At 38.8% G+C, this 19354-nt stretch overlaps 2 protein-coding genes across 3 annotated transcripts; both read left to right on the top strand.

Annotated features, from left to right (window-relative positions):
* The first annotated feature begins 946 nt into the window (after positions 1 to 946).
* Positions 947 to 6489, top strand: zranb2 (zinc finger, RAN-binding domain containing 2). Its single transcript, XM_085774439.1, has 10 exons — positions 947 to 1011; positions 1778 to 1830; positions 2195 to 2303; positions 2480 to 2562; positions 2926 to 3002; positions 3130 to 3279; positions 3437 to 3597; positions 4637 to 4696; positions 5206 to 5355; positions 5588 to 6489. Exons 1-10 carry the CDS (start codon positions 956 to 958, stop codon positions 5643 to 5645), a joined length of 957 nt encoding a protein of 318 aa, XP_085630565.1. The 5' UTR covers positions 947 to 955; the 3' UTR covers positions 5646 to 6489.
* A 1232-nt stretch (positions 6490 to 7721) lies between these two features.
* Positions 7722 to 11409, top strand: ptger3 (prostaglandin E receptor 3 (subtype EP3)). Of its 2 annotated transcripts, XM_085774428.1 has the most exons (3): positions 8057 to 9055; positions 9673 to 9702; positions 9776 to 11409. In XM_085774428.1, the coding sequence occupies exons 1-3, from the start codon at positions 8204 to 8206 to the stop codon at positions 9890 to 9892; spliced, it is 999 nt and encodes a 332-aa protein (XP_085630554.1). In that variant the 5' UTR covers positions 8057 to 8203; the 3' UTR covers positions 9893 to 11409. The 2 variants fall into 2 exon arrangements, with proteins under 2 accessions (XP_085630553.1, XP_085630554.1); XM_085774427.1 differs by having other exon boundaries at positions 7722 to 9055; positions 9673 to 11409.
* Positions 11410 to 19354: the final 7945 nt, after the last annotated feature.

The raw sequence follows: 19354 nt of genomic DNA, 5'->3' as shown, positions 1-19354 counted from the left end.
ATTTTCTAAATCCCAATATTGACAAGTTGCCACTAGTCTATGAAGCTGCATGTCCTCCTTTTACAAGTCGCACAGTAAAGGACACTGTAAAAAGTAAAATTTATTGTACAATATTCAGTACACAGACGTATGCAACTATGTTTCTCTATAATACAATTAAAATGAATTGATAGGTAAATAAAAGCTGTGCTTTTCAAGTATGCTGAGAGGGTGATTTAACCCTGACTCAAACCCTAACCCGGCTAAATTAAATTATGCTATATAACTATATGGATGTTATGTCTGTGTGGTAGCCTATTCAAGATTAGATTTATAGCCACAATGTAATTGTAGGCCCTTATCTTTAAGCTTTACCGTTATCTTTTCAATGAAACGATACAGAAAATGACAGGACCATGTCTGTTTATCACTATTACCTAGTATTTCAAAGGAGGTTAAATCGAAAGCAACTGGACTTAGTTATTTGTCTAGGAAGACGTTTCACCTCTCATCCAAGAGAAACGTCTTCCTAGACAAATAACTAAGTCCAGTGGCTTTCGATTTAACCTCCTTTGAAATACTATGACCTGGGCAAATGAGAATATGCACCGGCCCACTATTACCTAGATTTTGGTCTTTGTCAATGTTGCATTCATGTGCTTTCGAGAATGTCGGTATCTACATCTATATATATATAACTAAAATTGTTTAGATTGCCCAGGCAGGCTGTGATACATGAATTCTTACATTTTCAGTTTTGATGGTCAAACCGACACTTGTTATCCCAGTGGATTATCTGACGTTTCACGGAGTACAGACAGTCCTATGTCACCAACCTCCCCTCCAAATCACGATCGGAGGGAAAGTGAGCGACCTGGGTTTTTCACAATCACCGAGGGGCCGTGAACGCAGCAGCGGTGTAGCCGAGCCGAGCCACCGAGCAGCAGCGAGCCACTCAGTGTGAACGGGCACAAACATGTCAGGGAAGAGTTTTCGAGTCAGCGACGGGGACTGGATTTGTCCTGATAAAAAGTAAGTGCCCCCTCACGTAAAGAGTAAAGTCGCTTTTCACGTACCAGATGGTCAGATTCACCCGGACACGTCTTGTTTAATTAGCCGGTCGTGCTAACAGTCAGGCAAACATTTAAGTTAGCTTAGCTTCGGCCTCCTAGCATCTGGTTCTATGCTAACGTTGACTTGCAAAGTAAACTAGCTAACGTTTTACTTTACTTTTCATCTCTTTAGCTACACAGTCAGCAAAAAATAAACACCATATGTCACTTATGCATTTAAATCTGGGCTCTGATTTGGATTTGTTTGGGGTGGGTGGGGGTCAAAGAGTCTGAATGTTGTCGGTGTTGTGCGCAGACTTTCAAGATAGCAAGGCTAACTTAGCTGTCGCTGTCTTGTGTGGGCTGCTGGGCTGGGGTGAGAGCAGAGTCTCCACTTACTATTGTGGGTGGTGTTTACAGTGTTGCAGCAGCCAAGTTGTCATGAGTGTTACTTTTCTGCGGCAGTCAGCAATATATCATGTTGCCAACGATCTGCATTTAACCCGGGAGCAGCAGATAGACAAGCCAGCTGCAGTGGTTAGTTAGTGCGCAGGCCTTTGACATAGCAGCGTGTTACAATGAAAGACTGCTGCTAGCTAATGGTGTATATGTGGAGCACATGAAAAATAAATAAACCAACACAACTCTTATTATGGCGATTGTTCCCTTGAAGCACACTCATTTTAAGCATCGGTTTATTTTTAGTGCCTTAAAAGCGTAAACCTTTTATTTATGTGCATTTACAGGTGTGGAAATGTGAACTTTGCAAGAAGAACTAGTTGTAACAGATGTGGCAGGGGTGAGTTGTTATTCTTAATGCAAATTATATGTATGTATGTATGTATAATTAGTGTGTATAAGTAAATTATAAGTAAACGTAAATTAAAACGTAAAGTAAATTATATTCATGATTTTGTAACATAAGATATGTTTAGACAAGGATCTTAGCTAGTCATATATACAGTAAGGAGAGGGGGTGGGAGTTTATAAGTTTAACTTCTTCTCACTCCTTTTTGAATATGTATTCTATATTTCATGTTTAAATGTTTTGTCTTATTCTCTTTTTTTATTATTATTTTATTTTCATATTCAAAATAAACACTTCAATCAATCTGGCCGCATGCCTTTACATACATTAACGCTGTTTTGCGTCCTGTCCACAGAAAAGACCACCGAGGCAAAGATGATGAAAGCAGGAGGAACGGAGATTGGTAAAACCCTGGCTGAGAAGAGTAGAGGCCTCTTCAGCGCAAATGACTGGCAGTGCAAAACGTATGTGTGTGTGTGTATAACAAACACCAATTTAGGTTATGTGGGTTGTTATCTTTAAACACATCCTTGTTGTTGTTGTCAATGAGTGAATGCAGTGTCATTGCCACTAGTGTTTGTATAAGGTCTGAAAAGTTACATAACAGCATTTTTTTCTTTTTTTCGTTCTTGTCATACAGATGTGGCAATGTGAACTGGGCTAGGCGGTCGGAGTGCAACATGTGTAACACACCCAAATATGCAAAGCTGGAAGAGAGAACAGGTATGTGTTGTCAAGTTAAAAGTTGTCAGTCAAGTTTCAGTCGACTAAAAGTCTGAGCATTTTAGTCTTATTTTAGTCAGAATAACCCATGACTATTTTCGTCTAGTTTTAGTCAATGATTTTAATCTATTTCTAGTAATGTAATTCTATTTAACCCATTCAATAAAGTATAATTACCTAGTATAGTATAGACAAAACCATTTTTTTCTTTTAGTCAAACCCATTTCACTATTCAGACATGGTTATCTTATCTTCTTATTATATTATTGTTACCTCATAGACTCAAGAAAACATCCATTCCAGACATGGAAGATGCTCTGCTCCACATTTTTATTGACTTTTTTTTTCCTGATCTGTCTGCAGGTTATGGCGGAGGTTTCAATGAAAGGGAAAATGTAGAATACATTGAACGAGAGGAATCTGACGGTGAATATGATGAGGTGGGTACTTACTCGAACTGAATCATCAATTAAATGCAATGTTTGAATATTAAAACATTTCAGTCAAGTAACCCGGTTACATATAATTTTAAATGATACAGAGTATCCCTTCTTGTAAATTTTGCAGTTCGGTAGAAAAAAGAAAAAGTATCGTGGGAAGACCAGCAGCACATCTTCCTCAAAAGAAAGTGAAAAGAAAGAAGTGGTAAAAGATGAGGATGACGAGGAAGAAGATGAAGAGGAAGAAGATGGCGACCTTTCCAAGTACAAACTAGATGTAAGAATAATGGCTGTAGCTGGAAATTTAAAGTACAATTAATCATAAAACATTGTAATTCAAAATAATATAATATATATTGGGTATTGGGTATCGTTAAAAAAGCACTATATGTAAGCCAGTATTATTATTAATTTTAATATTATTATTATTATAGGATGACGAAGATGAGGATGATGATGGAGACCTGTCAAAGTACGACCTGGATGCTAGTGACGAAGAGGACAAGCCAGCCAAGAAAAAGGGCAGCCGCTCGGGATCGTCCCGGTCCCGCTCATCCTCGCGCTCCTCCAGCTCCAGTTCACGGTCGAGGTCCAGGTAAAAGGGTACAGGTCAAGGGTAACTCCGGGCAAAATGTCAGTATCAGCTCAATCTTCCTTCTGATTTACTGATCAACCATCCATCAAATGTCCTGTTCTGCTGATTTGTTGTTTCCCCTCTTCTTGACCCCTCCCCCTCTGTGCTGAGAGACAGTGGTGTGTAGATGGAATGATATGAATGAATGAATGAATGAATGAATTTATGTATTTCGGTATATCAAGCTTATATAACCGAAAGGGTGTAGGTTGAAGCCAAAGCTTATATACCCCTACCCCTTTTACCTTAAAAAATTAAAATAAAATAAAATAATATATATATATACGCATTAATACAATAGGATCAGATCACAGACATTTGAAATTAATCAGTACACTTAAATTTCTGATCACAACAAAATAAAGAATTGTACACAGCGCATAACCCAAAATAGTACAAAATCATTGAAGTTAATTTTCCTGTAACGAGAAATTATATTGTTCTTATAAAGTTTTTTAAAGCTGACTAGAGTACAGCATAATTTAATATTTTCAGGACAATTATTCCAGATGTTAACCCCTCTAACAGAAAGACAGTGATTTTTTTTTTTACAGTAGTTCAAGTCTTTGGTTTCTCAAATAATAGTGGTCTTCTCAGGTTATAACTGGAATCCTTCATTTTAAACAGATTCTGGATATCTTGAGGAAGAAGTTTATTTTTTGCTTTGTACATGTCTTGTGATTTATATATCTTTTGTGCTGGGTTTTTTAAATGTCCATGAGTTGAGATGGAAGGAATGCATTGTTTATGCTACAGCCAATCAATCACGAGAAGCTCACCGAGGCTTCCTTTTGCAGTTGTTGTCCATTGATTCACATGCTTCAGTCTTAAATGGTATTATCGACTATATGTTTTAGTCATCTTTCTATTTCTCCAGACGGTAAAGCGAGGTTTATGTAGCGCAGTTAACTGTTTTGTCTGTGCGTTGTCACATAAACCACATATGTAGCAATCATTTTTGTTTGGAAAATATTGGAAAGGTTCTGTTTTTGTCTTTCAGGTCCCGCTCTAGAAGCTCATCCAGTTCCAGATCTGGATCTCGCTCGAGGTCCCACTCCAGGTGAATGAGGTGACATGCACTCTCTCTCCCTTTAGAGAGTGTATGTATGGGGCTGTAAGCTCCACAACAGTCCAACTCACTAGTTATTGCCTATCCCACTCTTGATTCCCTTTTCGTAATCTGCCGTTAAGTCATTTTGGTTTTGAGGCAAACTCATCAACAGCTGTGATGGGTTTTAATCGGTATCCGCATAGATTTGTTGCAATTAGGCCGAGTTAAAGCAAAACCGAGTCTTAAATTTAGTTTCAATGTTACCCAAAGCATCAGGGGTCTTCATCAAGCATCTCTCAGCAGTGGACTTGGCTTGGCCTGCTTGGTTAATGTCACCATATTCATTAGAAGCTTAATATTCTTGTTAGTTCAGTGAGCGTTACAGCGACTTTAGTTGAGTAACGTTTAGTCCAGATGCGAGTGCTCTTCTTATTCAGAGAAGCTTGATAAATACCCATCCTGGTGAAGCTCTTGCTTGGACCTTACTGACCTCAGTGCTTGGTTTATCCCTCCAAAAGATCCAGCTCCAGGTCTGGAAAGGGCTCCTCTCCCCGGAAGAGGTCCCGCTCACCCTCCTCCTCACCTGAGAGGAGACAGAAGCGCAGTCGCTCCAGGTCCTCATCTGGAGGGAGAAAACGGAGGCGCTCTAGATCACGTTCGTCCGAAAGGTTTGGGTTTCTGTGGAATACCACAATGGCACTGATTATTATTAGTTTACTGTGGCCTCGCTGCTGCTTGTGGGATTTCAGAATGACAGAAATAGGTTCACATTTTGCCTTATGTTTTTTTTTTTTCCTATATATATATTCTATGACCTTGTTATTGTGTGTGCATAAGTGAACGTTGATCGCTGCGTCTGCTGACCTTGCTCTTCTTCCCGTGGTGTTTCTGTGATTTCAGGCGCCGTGGGCAGTCCTCTGGATCCTCCCATTCTGGCTCCAGTTCAAAAAAGAAATAACTTTATTACAGCCTTTCAAACAAGACAAGGAACCTTAGCACAAGTGCATGTTGTGTTGCAAGGGAAAAACAACCACATCCATTGAGTATGCTGTTCATTTCCACAGAACCTCCAAAAGTCTTATCTCCCTTAAGAGCGACAGTGTAACCTCTCTGCTGTTGCCTGTCATTACATGCTCCCTTTTAAAAACCACATACACCCTTAATCTGTGACAAGTGTCTGTATCTGTAGCTGTCCAATAAACATATGTTTGGTCCGTAAAGAAAATCAGATATACTGTGAAGAGGCTGTATCCAATTTAAAACCCATTCTGCTTAATGTCTTCAGGACAGTACTTTTTATTCTATTCAGCTGTGGGTAAAATGATTTGTGAGTAATTTTTGGCCCTAGCAAATATCTAAGATTGTGTCTTAAAAGTCTGTTCTTTTGGGTTTTTCTTTCTTTTCTTTTCTTTTTTTTATTTTTATAAATGCAGTCTTCAGCACCAACTTAAAATCAGATTTGTAGCAACAAATTTTCACCTGTTTCTGGTAAATATATATTTTTGTTTTATGTTTTCAAGGTAAGTATTTTACTTTTTGATATTGCTGACTATAGGTTCAACATTCTTGAGCGTATTTTTTTCTTTAAAACGATTGTGGCCTAATATACCAGTCGGTTATTCCTCTTCATTCTTCACAACAAACTAATAACTTCAAATAATTATCAGATTTTTTGTGCTCAAGATTAATGCAACAGAAACCGTTGACAAACACATGTCCCAATTTATAGTAGAATGTGGCAATACAGTCTTTTTAATGGTCAAACAACAAATGTACACGTGTAAATAAAATCCTCTCAACATACATCTTTGTAATTATTTGTGTTTGATTTTCATAAGTAAAGGTTTGTCTTCAGTGACCTGGTATGTCGTGCACTGCTCTGGTTGCTCAGTGAAGAGTACAGTTTTGGCAAAAATAATATTTGAGATCAGTCTGTGAACTGGACACTAAAGAAGATATGAACGAAAAGAGCAGGATTACAGTGGATGTTCCCTAACTGCAACTAAGTTTTTCACAGTCAGCCATTAGGTGTTCTGTTAATAGTCTATTACAGTAGTGAACAAGCTACTGTTTGCTGCTTTTTAAATTAAACTATAATATTTTAGTACTACACTTTTGAAATGTTACCTGACCTCTTTCCCTTTTTGTTGCACTTTTTGCTAAAGGTTTAAATTCTCTAGTGAAATCCCTAATAATGTTAAATTGCGTCAAATCCAAAAAAGTAGCCTCCTATAGCCAATTTGAAAAAGCAAAATCCATTTTCTCCCCATCTAGACGATCAGCTTTACATACACTTGTCAGATCTGATACTTTCTTCTTTAGTGAAGGGTGAAGTGACAACTGGGCCTATCTTTACAACTCTTTGCATTATTACTAAAACCTTGGATGGTATTTCTGTGATTTCTCATTAAAAAACAACAACAAATAGGCTACTCATCTAATTTCCCTTCTAAATGACAGTAAATGGCTATGCATGGCCAAATTATGTCTATCCTGACCTCCAATATGTGAATATATATTGAAGGCCTGCAGGAGCTACAATTGAATAAGGGCTCAGTTCTCCACATACTGTTGTTATTCTTACTCTGGTCAACAGGTGGCACTTGTTGCTGCTCTTGATAGGTCTATATGTGCTGTTGGGCAGAGGGGAAGCTGAATTTGACTGAACACAAGATAAATGGTGTGGCACAAGAGTGAGGTTCAAGATGTGACACTGCATTCAAATAGGGCAAAAGTAATACAGCAACTTTTTTGTTCAATTTACTTATGTCACTTGTCTGTGTTGGTAGCCTATATAAAATATATTTTAAGTGACATTTTGTAAGAAGATTATAGGCTACTAATTCATAGAGTGTACTGAATACACAAACTCAAAACGCTGTAAGATGTGAAGTTCACATTCCTTAGCAAGCCTAAGCCCTACATAAGAATGGCTTAAGTGTTTTTAGGCTAGAAAAGTGATAATATCTAAATAACTTCATCTCCTTACATAAATACTCTCCTCTTATGGTCACCGACTGGAAGTCGCCCGATGATTTGATACATCCTTTTATGTAATGCTAAAGGACCGTGTTTCTCTTCCTCCCCCATAACAGACAAAGATAAGGTTAAGATATTTTTTTCCTGTCATGTGAGCTAAGTCAGACTGTGTTCACCTGAAGATTTAATGATAATCTCTTTCATCATAACAATGACTCTGAAGCAGGTGCGTCTGAGATCTTTTTCCATTCATTCAAAGTGCCATAGCCTCTACTTGCAAGTGGGAAGTATAAGGTCATCTTAAAGCAGACACCCTAAAAGGGTTTATGGTATACTGAATATATTTAAACATTATATGTAGGCCAAACCAGACGTTTGCTTCCTCTTGGCGCTTTGCTAAGTAGTCCCGCCTCCAGCGCGTAAAGGTCCACACACGCTTTTACGCACCGCATTCAGTTGGAGGACTTTGGAGCGTAAGAGGATGCTGGACACTCACATGGCTTTCTCGTCGTATATAGGGTTACCCTCACCGAAAGGATGACTACGGACATCTGTGTTTGTTCAGGGGACTTTCAAAGATCTGGTTCAGAGATGCTGCTCCATAACATCTCCAAAACGATACGCGACGACAATGTCACCAAGAATTCCAGTTGTGGATCTGTATCCGTTGGTATCCCCATAACCATGATGATCACCGGGATGGTGGGCAACTCTTTAGCTCTCATCCTGGTGTATATCTCTTACAGAAAGAAGGAGAACAAAAGGAAAAAGTCCTTTTTGCTTTGTATTGGATCGCTGGCTCTGGCTGACTTGTTTGGACAGCTTTTGACAAGTCCTATAGTAATATCAGTTTACTTAGCCGATAAGAAATGGGGGAGCATCGACTCATCGGGCGTACTGTGCGCTTTTTTCGGTGTGTGCATGACAACATTTGGCTTGAGCGCGCTCTTCTTGGCCAGTGCCATGGCAGTTGAAAGGGCCCTGGCAATAACAAATCCCCACTGGTACTCCAATCACATGAAGACGAGTGTGACAAAGCAGACTTTGGCTGTCATACTTTTTCTTGTGTTGCTCTTTGCCCTGTTGCCCGTTGCAGGAGTCGGGAAATACACAGAACAGTGGCCGGGCACATGGTGCTTTATCAGCATGGGGGACAGAGAAGTCCCGGGCAACACGTTTTTCTCCATCACTTTCGCCGTTCTTGGGATTTTCTCTCTGCTAATAACAGTTACCTGCAATGTTGTGACGATCCGGGGCTTGATTATCCGGTGTAAAACAAGGTCTGGCACGTCTCAGTCGTCAAAGCAGTGGGAGCGACTCACCACAGAGACCGTCATTCAACTGCTGGGGATCATGTGCGTCCTGCTTGTGTGCTGGTCTCCTCTGCTGGTATGTACCGCAGTACTTTTCCAACATGCACTCAACCTGTAGGCTACTTCCTGCCCTAATTTATCTTGTAGGCATGTAAATCACTCTTCACTCCCTCTTCCTAAACACACAAACATACAGTACACCCCAGTTCCAAGTAAAATGAATGCTGTCCTGTTTCCTTTGAAATGCTGCTGTCATTTGCCATTAAGGAGCAATCCACTTAGCCGAGTCCTGTTTGCGGGTCTGCTCAGTGTGCTATGAGGTCATGCATTGTCAGTCACATATTTAATAGTCCCAGCAAAGATATTAATAGAAGCCACAGCTCTGTGGTAGCAGTGATAGCAGAGTGTGAGTACTTAGAGTGTCAACATTATGTTTCTCTCCTAGTTGTTTCATACATTAGATGCTTATTGTTTTGGGATTAGTCATTTTGAATATTGAATAGAAAAGAGACTGTTCACAAAGTCAAAAATGATTATCTAAGAGTGTATATAACAGAAATTAGACCTTTGGGCGCTTTTAAAGGTTACATTTCACTAAATAACACTAAATCATTAATTCTCTGTAATGTTTAAGTTACTTTGACTTTCAACATGCATCTGTTGGTTAGAACTTGTGCCTGCCTGTCCTTTCAGGTGCTGATGCTGAAGATGATCTTGACCAAGGTATCTTTCCAGTTGTTGTCCTGTCATCGCTCTGACCGGGATGAACGTCACGACTGTTACTCCTACCTGACAGCAGTCCGCATGGCGTCCTTCAACCAGATCCTGGACCCGTGGGTCTATCTGCTCTTCAGGGAGATCCTCCTCCGTAAGGTCTGCATCGTGGCTAACGCCGTCTCTAACTGCTCGTTAGAGGATCGTAAGGAGGCCCAGACAGCACTGGATGCTCTAAACAAGCAGAACCAAGAAAGCAACAACCTTCATAAATCACAAAGTGGCTAAGCTAACCTTGACAGGAATCCCTTTCTTGTGGCCGAGAGCCCACAACCAGACAGATGTGAAAGCGGATGCAGTATTGTCTTGGATGTGTTGTTTAAAAAAAAAAAGAAAAGAAATGCATTTCTCAACACAGAAGGATATTGTGCATTGGGAGACCAGAGTAGTCTCTGTTGCAGTGTTAATGAGAACCAGCCAGCTCTGCTCTGGGTGCATTTGTTTTGCTTTAAACACATTCCATTCAAAGTCACCTAACCAGCATGTCGTACGCATGACCGTGTCGCCTCTTGCATTTGGCTGTGGCTGCCAAGAATTCTCTTATTGCCAGTTTTTTTGTTCTTGTTTTAATAACATCTCCCAGACCCAGTCATTGAAAATGGGTGTCTCTAAACAGACTTATATGGAAGTGGTGCATCTTATGCTCTTTTTTTAGTTTCTTATCTGAGTCACTGCTTTCACCTTCAACTTGAAGCCATAAGCCAAATAAAGGACAAGTGGTTTTTGTGAATGTCTACAATTTAAAAAAGAAGAAGAAATTGCTGTTGCTTACGTTAACTTAACAATAGCTTTGGAATATCTTACATGAAATGTAACCACTTTCTTTTAGAAGAAAAATCTTCAACTGGAGCCATTTGTTGATTGTAATTGAGTAATTAAGTATTTATTAGTGTGCTATAATAATAATATGAAGTCAGTTGTTACCGAGCTGAATGCAGATGATGGTACCTTCTGGGTATCAGTTGTTGTACATTTTATAATACACTGTGCATGGTGTTGCTCAGTTAGCAGCCACTGACTATGAAATGTGAAGCTTTTAGTTTGTTGCCATCCCCCCCCCTGAATATGAATGCACTGGTAAATTGTAGCTGTGCAATTATTTTCTCAGCAATTTTCTCGTCAAAGTAACTTCAAGGCCACTCTTAATGAGTGGCAAAGTGTGTGTGCAGAAAGCAGCATAGGTTTGTGGTGTTTAACATTTTGAGACCGCATATGGCAGATGGTCAAAGTGTCATTGAGCCATTCCTGCCAGTTTAACACATTCAGTAGGGACCTGATTCACCAGCTGGTAGTCTTGAGTATTTGAAACATTTTAACAGGTTATTCATTGAAACTCAACAATGAAACTGTATTGCTTACCCATTGGTCGAATATTAGGTTTTCTAGTAAAGATTATCAAAATGCAAACACTGTTTAAACTAAGTAGACTGTCCAAATTGCATACAGCCAAATCTGTTTTGCAGAAGAAAAAAAAATCTATATAAGTGCAGGTTTGGCATGAGTTACATCAATACAAGTGGAGAGAGGGGCTACTCTTTGGACATAAGGCTGATTAGCAGAAAAATAGATGGAATACTGAAGGGCATGTCCAGACTTTAAAAGATGAAAAAAAGCTATTTTTGGCTGCTGTTACTTCACAACTATGTAAAGCTTTCAGCAGAGTAAGGTGGTCACATAAAATGATTCTGGGAGTGCACAGGGTAACTGCAGGTACAATATGTCTTTAACTAGCCATATAAGTCAAGTCCAAACTTTTAAATGAATAGCGATTGCATCAGACGTTGTTAAATAATTAATGTGTCCATAATTTTTCTCCTTCTCTGCCAAACTGTGTACCTGTAGCGCTGATGCTACCTCTAAGTAGAAGTCAAGATTAATGTCCTTGAATGTGTGCAGTGCAATTTCTCAGAGGACTCAGATGAAGTAAAGGTACTTCTTAATGAGTTGGTTTGGTCCCAACTGACTAAATACAATAAAGTGTACCGTTGGAGGGACACTGCAATCCATTCCTTTTACTGTGGTGTCGTTACAATCTTTAATTTGGCTTCTTTGTCTTGTCTTGCTGTGTAGATTATGTTGTAATTGTGTTCACAAAGATTGGTTAAACTCAACAGCAGGTTAGTCTGACAGGCACTCTGGCCTGTACCCTTCAAAATGTGAGAATTCACACAATCTGAGTGATAATGACCCTACAGGAAATTGTTTTCATGAGAAAGATGAGCATGTTCTGTTTCCATGTGTCTGCCAACAGAGAGGGGAGTTTATCTTGTATTGATTGTGAAGCCAGTCTGCCTTAGTAGCCCACTCAAAGGATTATAATGATAAGCATGTGAAAACAAAATCATAGAAAGAAAATTTACAGTTGAGTATGTAGTATATCAGTTGCAAAGAAACCAGTTATTTGTCTGTATTAATGATTGTTCTGGATTTTGTTGTCAGCTATGGATGTGCAGAGACATGCAGTAGGCCTATATTTTCTTGTGAATATGTATTCCTCCACACGTACTCAGTTTCATTAGCATCTAAGTGCTATCACACTGACATGAGGGGTGTTCATTTTAATGAATTCTCCACTAATTGAGCTAGTGATGCTGCATTCAGAGCGTTTATTCAAGAAATATGTTCTTGTTGTGCTGCAGTTAACACTCTATACACCTCAACAGTAACATTGGGGGTTTAATTCATGCATTTAAAACAAAGACTACATTCATTTACAAATTGCTCTGGGATATGTCGGGTTTACGATGGACTCAGTCAGCCTTCACTTGAATCTGCGTCATGTAATTATCTCAGTTCTCTGCCCAGGAGAGTCTGGAGCTTCCTGCTCCTCAGCAGAGGAACAGTAATTGCACAAAAGAATATCCCCTTATAGCTAGTTGGCTCTATATGTGGTTGTGAATTTTCCAGGGTGTTACATACCACCCAAGTCCCACAGTGGAAAGGAACATGGCAGAATGATGATTAATTCACTCTAAATAGACAACATGATGTATTTCAACCCCTCTTAATGGATTCAGGAAAAGCATACGCAGTGTTTGCAGACAGGGCCTTCTATGATTCTGCAGTGTTGTTTACTCTTATGGAATATAAATGTTACATTAGTTGAAAATACTTGCAAACTGCCGTTTACTGATCCACAAAGTGTAATCTTCAAAGACAATAATTAATGTCTGGCTTCATAAAGAAATAATGTTGCATAATGATGTTTAACTTACATATGAGAGGGGACACAACAGATGCTATCCCAGCTTTGATTTTGAGGACTATCAAGATGTTTAAATGGTGTTCATCTGTGTACGGAACAGGCCATTTCAGCAGGCAATTACAGTACACACCAGAGTCCTGCACCAGCACTGAAGGGAGAGTACAATTACATAATGATTAAAAAAAGAAAAAAAAAAAAGAAAGGCTTTATGAGGCCCGGAGAATCTGCTGTTTCCAGCTGGCTCCATCTCACTCACTCAAGTCACTAATGCATGGAAGTGATTTACCGGTTGTCTCATGAGCTGAAGAGTCACTTGATGTCTGAGATGAGATTGTTTCTGGCAAAAAATATTTGATCGTATTATATTTTTGCATTTGTGCTCACTTTTTAAATGTGTTTTCCAAATGCTAAAAAAAAAGGCTTATTCTTTTCAGAATCTCTGAGCCCATAGACTTTCAGTTTTTTTTATATGAATGAAAATCTCATGACAGATAAAGTCACATTCCATCAAAGACAGATTGTCACAGTTTTCACAAGAGGGTTGGTGCAATGACCTGTTGCTTGTCCTTTTTAAGTGGTAGAGATAACTGGATTAGATCTTTTTAGTTTCTTGTCTCTGTTTTATCAAGTAATCACAGACTGGCCCAGCGAGTAGTTCGCCGATAAGGTACATGATAATTTTTTGTTGCCAATCTGAAACTACCATTGAGCAGAGTTTCTTCAGTCTTGTAACAGTTTATTGTTCATTTGTTTCGAATGTTATTTCCAGATTTACATACAATAAAGGGAAAACATGATAGAAATGAAGAGTAAAAAGGGAAGTAGTACTAGGTACAAAAAGCAAAGTGTTGCTCAAGCCAGTTTGATGGTGTCACATGTGCAGATGGAAACAGGTTTGGGCCACCAGCCAAGGCTCCACTGATGAATGTAAATAAATGCTGGATGTCTACCAGACGTCCATCTTCTTATCTTTTGTTCACATTATGCCTCTGCATTTGAATGTCAAGCAAGAACTCTGTGCACTCTGACTGAAGTTTCTGCCAACTCTGAACTCTGAGACACAATTCTCAGACGAGGGCTATCTTCGCTGTTTGTGCTCTTCTTCTGTGTGCTGGGGAGGAATGTATTTTTTTCACCCCTGAGATATTTTGATTTATCTGTCATAGATAGGATTATGTAACATGTTACTGCGATGGAAGAAGAAATATCTACCTACGGTTCTAAGTGTCCTTTTGGTACTTTATGTCTCTGTCCTCAACTTGACTTTCAGTTCAATATGCAATGCACTTTTGATTGTTTTTGTTGCAGTGTTTTTGGCTTATGTGATGGTGTAATATTCTATTAAAGGACATGAACAGATTTTTAAAATATGTGTTGGGCTTTTGTGGCTGCTGAAGCATGTTTTTTTTTTCTTTTTAATCAAATATTTATACATCTTCACTATCATACTAATTAATAACTGATGGAGGAGTGGTGTACAGCTTTTTTGTTGCCTCCTGAGTGAACTCTGGTTAGATTGAGCCAAGCAATATATTTTCAAAAACCGAGGAACACGGATGTGTGGGTGCCTAATGGTCTAAAACTCATACTACTAAACCCCAAGTCTCAAATATATTTGTCAAAGTCACACTCCACTTGTGCAATAAAGACAAAAAAAAAATTAAAATAAAATAATAATACATTATAATACATATATTCAGTTTTTTGTATTTTCAAAAATCTAATGTGTAAAAAAAACTCGTCAAAACTGAAAAAGAAAAAAATCATAATACGCTGAGTCTTGTCTGCATTGTCTTGACATTTGAGAATAATGATTTAGCTGAGAATGCTGTTGTTGATTGTTGTTCACTGGTGGATTGTCTAAACACTGCTGTGGTATGCTGCTGGCTATTGCAAAGCATGTGTACGCTCCTATTGTTTGTTGACTTTGTGCAGTGTCTTTCCCAATTGGCCAATAAATGGAACAATGTGCTACTATGCTCAGATACATCATTTCACACATAGATTTTGTGAGGACATGTGATGCATGAGCTGCCTTCAATATTGCATTGTTATTTTCCTTAAAATATTCGTATTTGTTTCTAATCATAAATGAGCTGTTTGGGTCATCAGGGGGAGCACAACAAAAACATACAGTACAGTAGCGTATATGTGATGTCATCAAAATACTAACAGACCCTCAAAAACCAAAATGTGCAAAACCTTCTTTGCAAAATAACATCTTATTTTGGCCTTTTATATCCCTTACACACCTCAGCATTAGTTTTACCGTGAAAACTGAAATGCCCTTTCAAATGACACCAAATTATAAAGCTTATGGCAGTAGTAAGTTTATTATCCTTCTCTTGAATGTCAAAAACCACTAATTAGGATGAAAAGAGACTCTAACTGTATTTTGCTGTCGGTAGCCTTGACTCCAGTACAGTTGTAGAGAATTAAAGGTCCTTTGAAGATATCAAATAATAAGATATAATAGTCTATATATAGACTGCAGCCACCGAATACAGCCATAAATTATACAGTACGCAGCCCAGAGTAATAAAATGTTTCATCTGCTCAGCATACAGTACTAAACCAAGTCTCAGCATCTGTGGGTAAACTTACTGTAGATAACATTGAAGATTTAAGGATGTACAAAAAAATTGGGAGTGCTTGTCCAATGTACCCTCCATAAATAACAGGTAGAGACCTTTCCACTGCTTTCAAGATGACATCTGTGACTGATTCTGGGGCTTTAATTCAATAAGTCATGAATTGTGCAAATCACCTGGCTCCATCTCTGGGCTCTCTGCACATTGTAGTCATTTTACTGCTGAGTCAGGGCACTGTCTATATCTGATGAATTCTAGTGGGCCCATTAAAGTCTTTATATTGCTATTATTCATCACTGTTAAGCCCAATAGACTGAGGGTGTGTTTTTTATGCTGAAAACATCTCTACGTTTTGATATATATACAATTAAATCAAATTTCTCTCATATTGGTGTTGATATGAGACATAAAACTTACTTAACAAACATTGAAAGTGACAACATGAAAACCATAATTGTGGTCCCCATGTTGTGGACAAGTATTACATAATCATTACACATGACTAATACGTGTTTTAAAGAGAAGCAACTTAGTGGCAAAACATGTGGCGAGGTAGCACTGTTCCTGTGATTTATTAAGTGCAGCTGAGTTCAGGCTCAGCAGTAGCACACACACACACACACACACACACAGCTGCAGTTTTATCTTCACCTACAGGGTAAGTGGTTAAATAGAAATATATTGTTAAAAGGTGAATCACACTTCTCACTTACTTTTTTATAGTTTGGACTGTGGTCTTGAAGGATGTTGTTGGTAGACCTACTACTGCTATTGTTTTCTTAATGGTTTCCTTCCATTGACCATTATGCAAACAGAGATAAATGTCTGTTTACTCTAAATGACATAATTGCTCCTCCAGGGCCTCTCACGGAGGAGCAGAGGCATGACTTTAACCAAATTAATCATGCCGATGATGGATGCTTCTACTTTACCTTGCTTATGTTTTTAACATATGGGCTTTGAATGTATGTAGCTACAGTGTCCTTTTGTTCACAGACTGTATGCTGGAGTGGATACGGCCGGACAATGCTGCTGTGCTTTTGTGCGGGGACAAAGTAACCTCAGGTCAGGTAAACGAGCCGAGTCAAAAGGTCACCTATACAGTATGAGGGCTGCATAGAGGATCCAGCAGCGTCCACGTCCCTGAACACATTCACTCAAATTGCTGCGGAAAAGGTTTGGCAGAAAACCTCAGGCTATGAATGCATTATGGCCGCAGTCAAGGCATGGGTTGGCATAGCCATGGTTGTTGTTCCAGCTGCTGTGATGCTCTCACTGAATAACAATGATGATGAAATGGGAGGATATGTGAAGCTTGTTTGCCCATATCAAGAAAGCAGAGGTCTAGTTTCCAGTGGGAATGAAACTGAGCAAAAAAATGAACAAACGTACCCGCAGGTGCTGCGGATCATTTCAGCAAATACAAATGACCCTGACACTGTCACGCTTTGATGTATAGACCACCTCATTAATATTCAGTGCTTCATTGCCATATTGTTTTCCACTCAATCTTTCACCTGATTTATGTTTTTTGATTAACACAGGGAGAAGTGTGGTCAGTCTTCACGTGAACCCTATCAGTTTCTCCCCTGCAGTCTGTCACTGTTTCTCTCTGCCGTCCAAACACAAACTAATGAAGCCATAAATCCATCCTCCCAAACCTTCTTAGCGATTCCCATCCTGCAAAAATGCTCAGTAATGATCAATAGTTCTCTCATGTTAGCAGTCAAATCTGCATCACCCTTAGCTCCAGTGATAATGAATTGTAAGAGTAGCCTACACTTTATACTGAGCATGTTAAACACAAGGGCAGGAAGCAGAGCAACGTGGAGAATGAGTTTAGCAATAAAGCTATAAAGTAAATCTGTACCATTTACAATGAAGAGTCTTAGGTAACGAGAACAATGTTCAATATGTCAATATTTCATTAATGTTTATACAATCTGTGTATACAACAATAATCAGTGTTGGTGAGTGCACTCTGATATTGGAGAGGGTTTCACTGCTTGAACATCTGGGGGTTTTGCCTCAGGCTCATATTGATCATACCGTGCAATATTAGGTACATCTGACTTCACATGCTCCTAGGTCTGAGAGCCATGTTTACACAATTATGCTGCTTCACTCCACAGCGTTTAGTTTGGTCTTAGACGTAACCCACGTAATAGTTAAAACTGTCTGTAAATCTTCCAACAACAAAAAAAGCAAAGAAACTAATTTCCAATAATTGGAAACAAAGTGGAGACTTTAAATCAACAGATTGAAAAAGAGAAATAACAAATCCAGAATGCTGCAGAAACAGTTGATTGTTTTTGCCAGGTTACTAGACAACATGATACATTTGGAAAAATAAATTGCATGATACAAACCTGGCCTGCATGGTGCACTGGGGAGACCTCATCAAATCCTTGAATTACTTGGCAGGCCAATGCTCTGACTGATTAAAGCGCATTGTGTGCCTTTCTATGTCTGTTCTTGTGGCGGCACTGAAAACCTGTGCTAGATAAATAAACACCATAAAAAGTCATTTGGGTGTCAATAAAGCAGAGAATCAATAATGAAGCAAAAGAAAATATTGCTGTTATTGTATTTTACTATAAACAGAGGGTCACTAAAATGGTTGTAATACATTTCAGATTTTTTTTTTTGTCTTACTCAGTGTTCAGGAAGGTAAACACTGAAGGGTAACCAGGATTATACCTCTGTAGCTTTGTGTGTGTGTGTGTGTGTGTGTGTGTGTGTGTGTGTGTGTGTTCATTCAGAGTTGCAAGGTTATGCTCGGAAGGCCTTGTTTGTCTTTTTTATTAGCTTATCCATGAAGGTTTTTATGACCTTGTGCCATTTAACATCAAGATAACAGTGACAACAAACAAACCTGGAATGAGGACATGCCTCACTCAGGATTTTGTTGATCCCTTCAGCGTTATTTATCTGCGTTGTGTCTACTGTAATAGAATTAATATATAAACACGCACTCTGCTGCTCTCAGGAAACACAACAGGTAGACATAAACGCAAAGGCCCTGATCCGTTGCTATGGTGACACTATTTCTTGTTGATGCTGGCAACCCCTCTCTGCGAAGTAAAATCATCAGTAGTGTTGAATGTAATGTGAAAGCATGAACAGACAAAAATAAAGACTTTACTGTAGGCTAAATGTGGCATTCAAAAATCAAATAAAAGAAAATATGCTCAATCTGGCACAGCATGGATGTTTTAAATACTTACATTTTGGTAAATATTTTAGCAAATCCTGCTTCACGTCTATACAGTCACATGTGTTCCTCTCTGCAAGTTGCCCAGTACAAAGAGGCATTTTCCATTGAAAGCTGCTGTCCATTAGAGCAGCTGAAGATTTAGTAGATCAGTTAGAGGCGCCACTGTTCACTGGATGCATGTGGAAACTAGCTTTGAGCTAAATGGCAATGTCAGACTGCTAATGTGTTTAGAGTAGGTTTGATATATTCCATGTTCACAATTGTTAGTATCATAATATTTTTTTGAATTAGCACTAATTGCAAAGTTCATGAGGGGAATGTAATTTTTCAGATATTAGGATCATAAATTAAAAGATTTAACAAATTATAATTTGTGACTTGATGATGGTGCTACAGAAGCCATTCAGTCATCCTAGGGGAACATTTGATCTACAGTTCTTCTTCAGGATATCTTCAGTATCCCTCTACCTAATTTGTACAGTTTTGTTACACTATTAATATTTTACATGATAATAATTTTTGGGCCCACTGGTGGTTCTACTGGTACCAAATCAGGAGTTTCAGATTCATCCTCTGTCCTCCATACAG

Source organism: Trachurus japonicus, chromosome 4, assembly GCF_045865225.1.
Source record: "Trachurus japonicus isolate A0001 chromosome 4, Traja_1.0".
NCBI lineage: Eukaryota > Metazoa > Chordata > Actinopteri > Carangiformes > Carangidae > Trachurus > Trachurus japonicus.
Note: the sequence above shows the minus strand (reverse complement) of the source record. Positions and strands in the feature narration are given on the sequence as shown.

Coding starts and splice junctions, on each gene's coding strand:
- zranb2 (XM_085774439.1), top strand. CDS start 956: ATGTCAGGGAAGAGTTTTCGAGTCAGCGACGGGGACTGGATTTGTCCT. Junction 1,831..2,194: donor TTGTAACAGATGTGGCAGGG/GTGAGTTGTTAT, acceptor TCCTGTCCACAG/AAAAGACCACCGAGGCAAAG. Junction 2,304..2,479: donor AATGACTGGCAGTGCAAAAC/GTATGTGTGTGT, acceptor CTTGTCATACAG/ATGTGGCAATGTGAACTGGG.
- ptger3 (XM_085774427.1), top strand. CDS start 8,204: ATGACTACGGACATCTGTGTTTGTTCAGGGGACTTTCAAAGATCTGGT. Junction 9,056..9,672: donor TGTGCTGGTCTCCTCTGCTG/GTATGTACCGCA, acceptor CTGTCCTTTCAG/GTGCTGATGCTGAAGATGAT.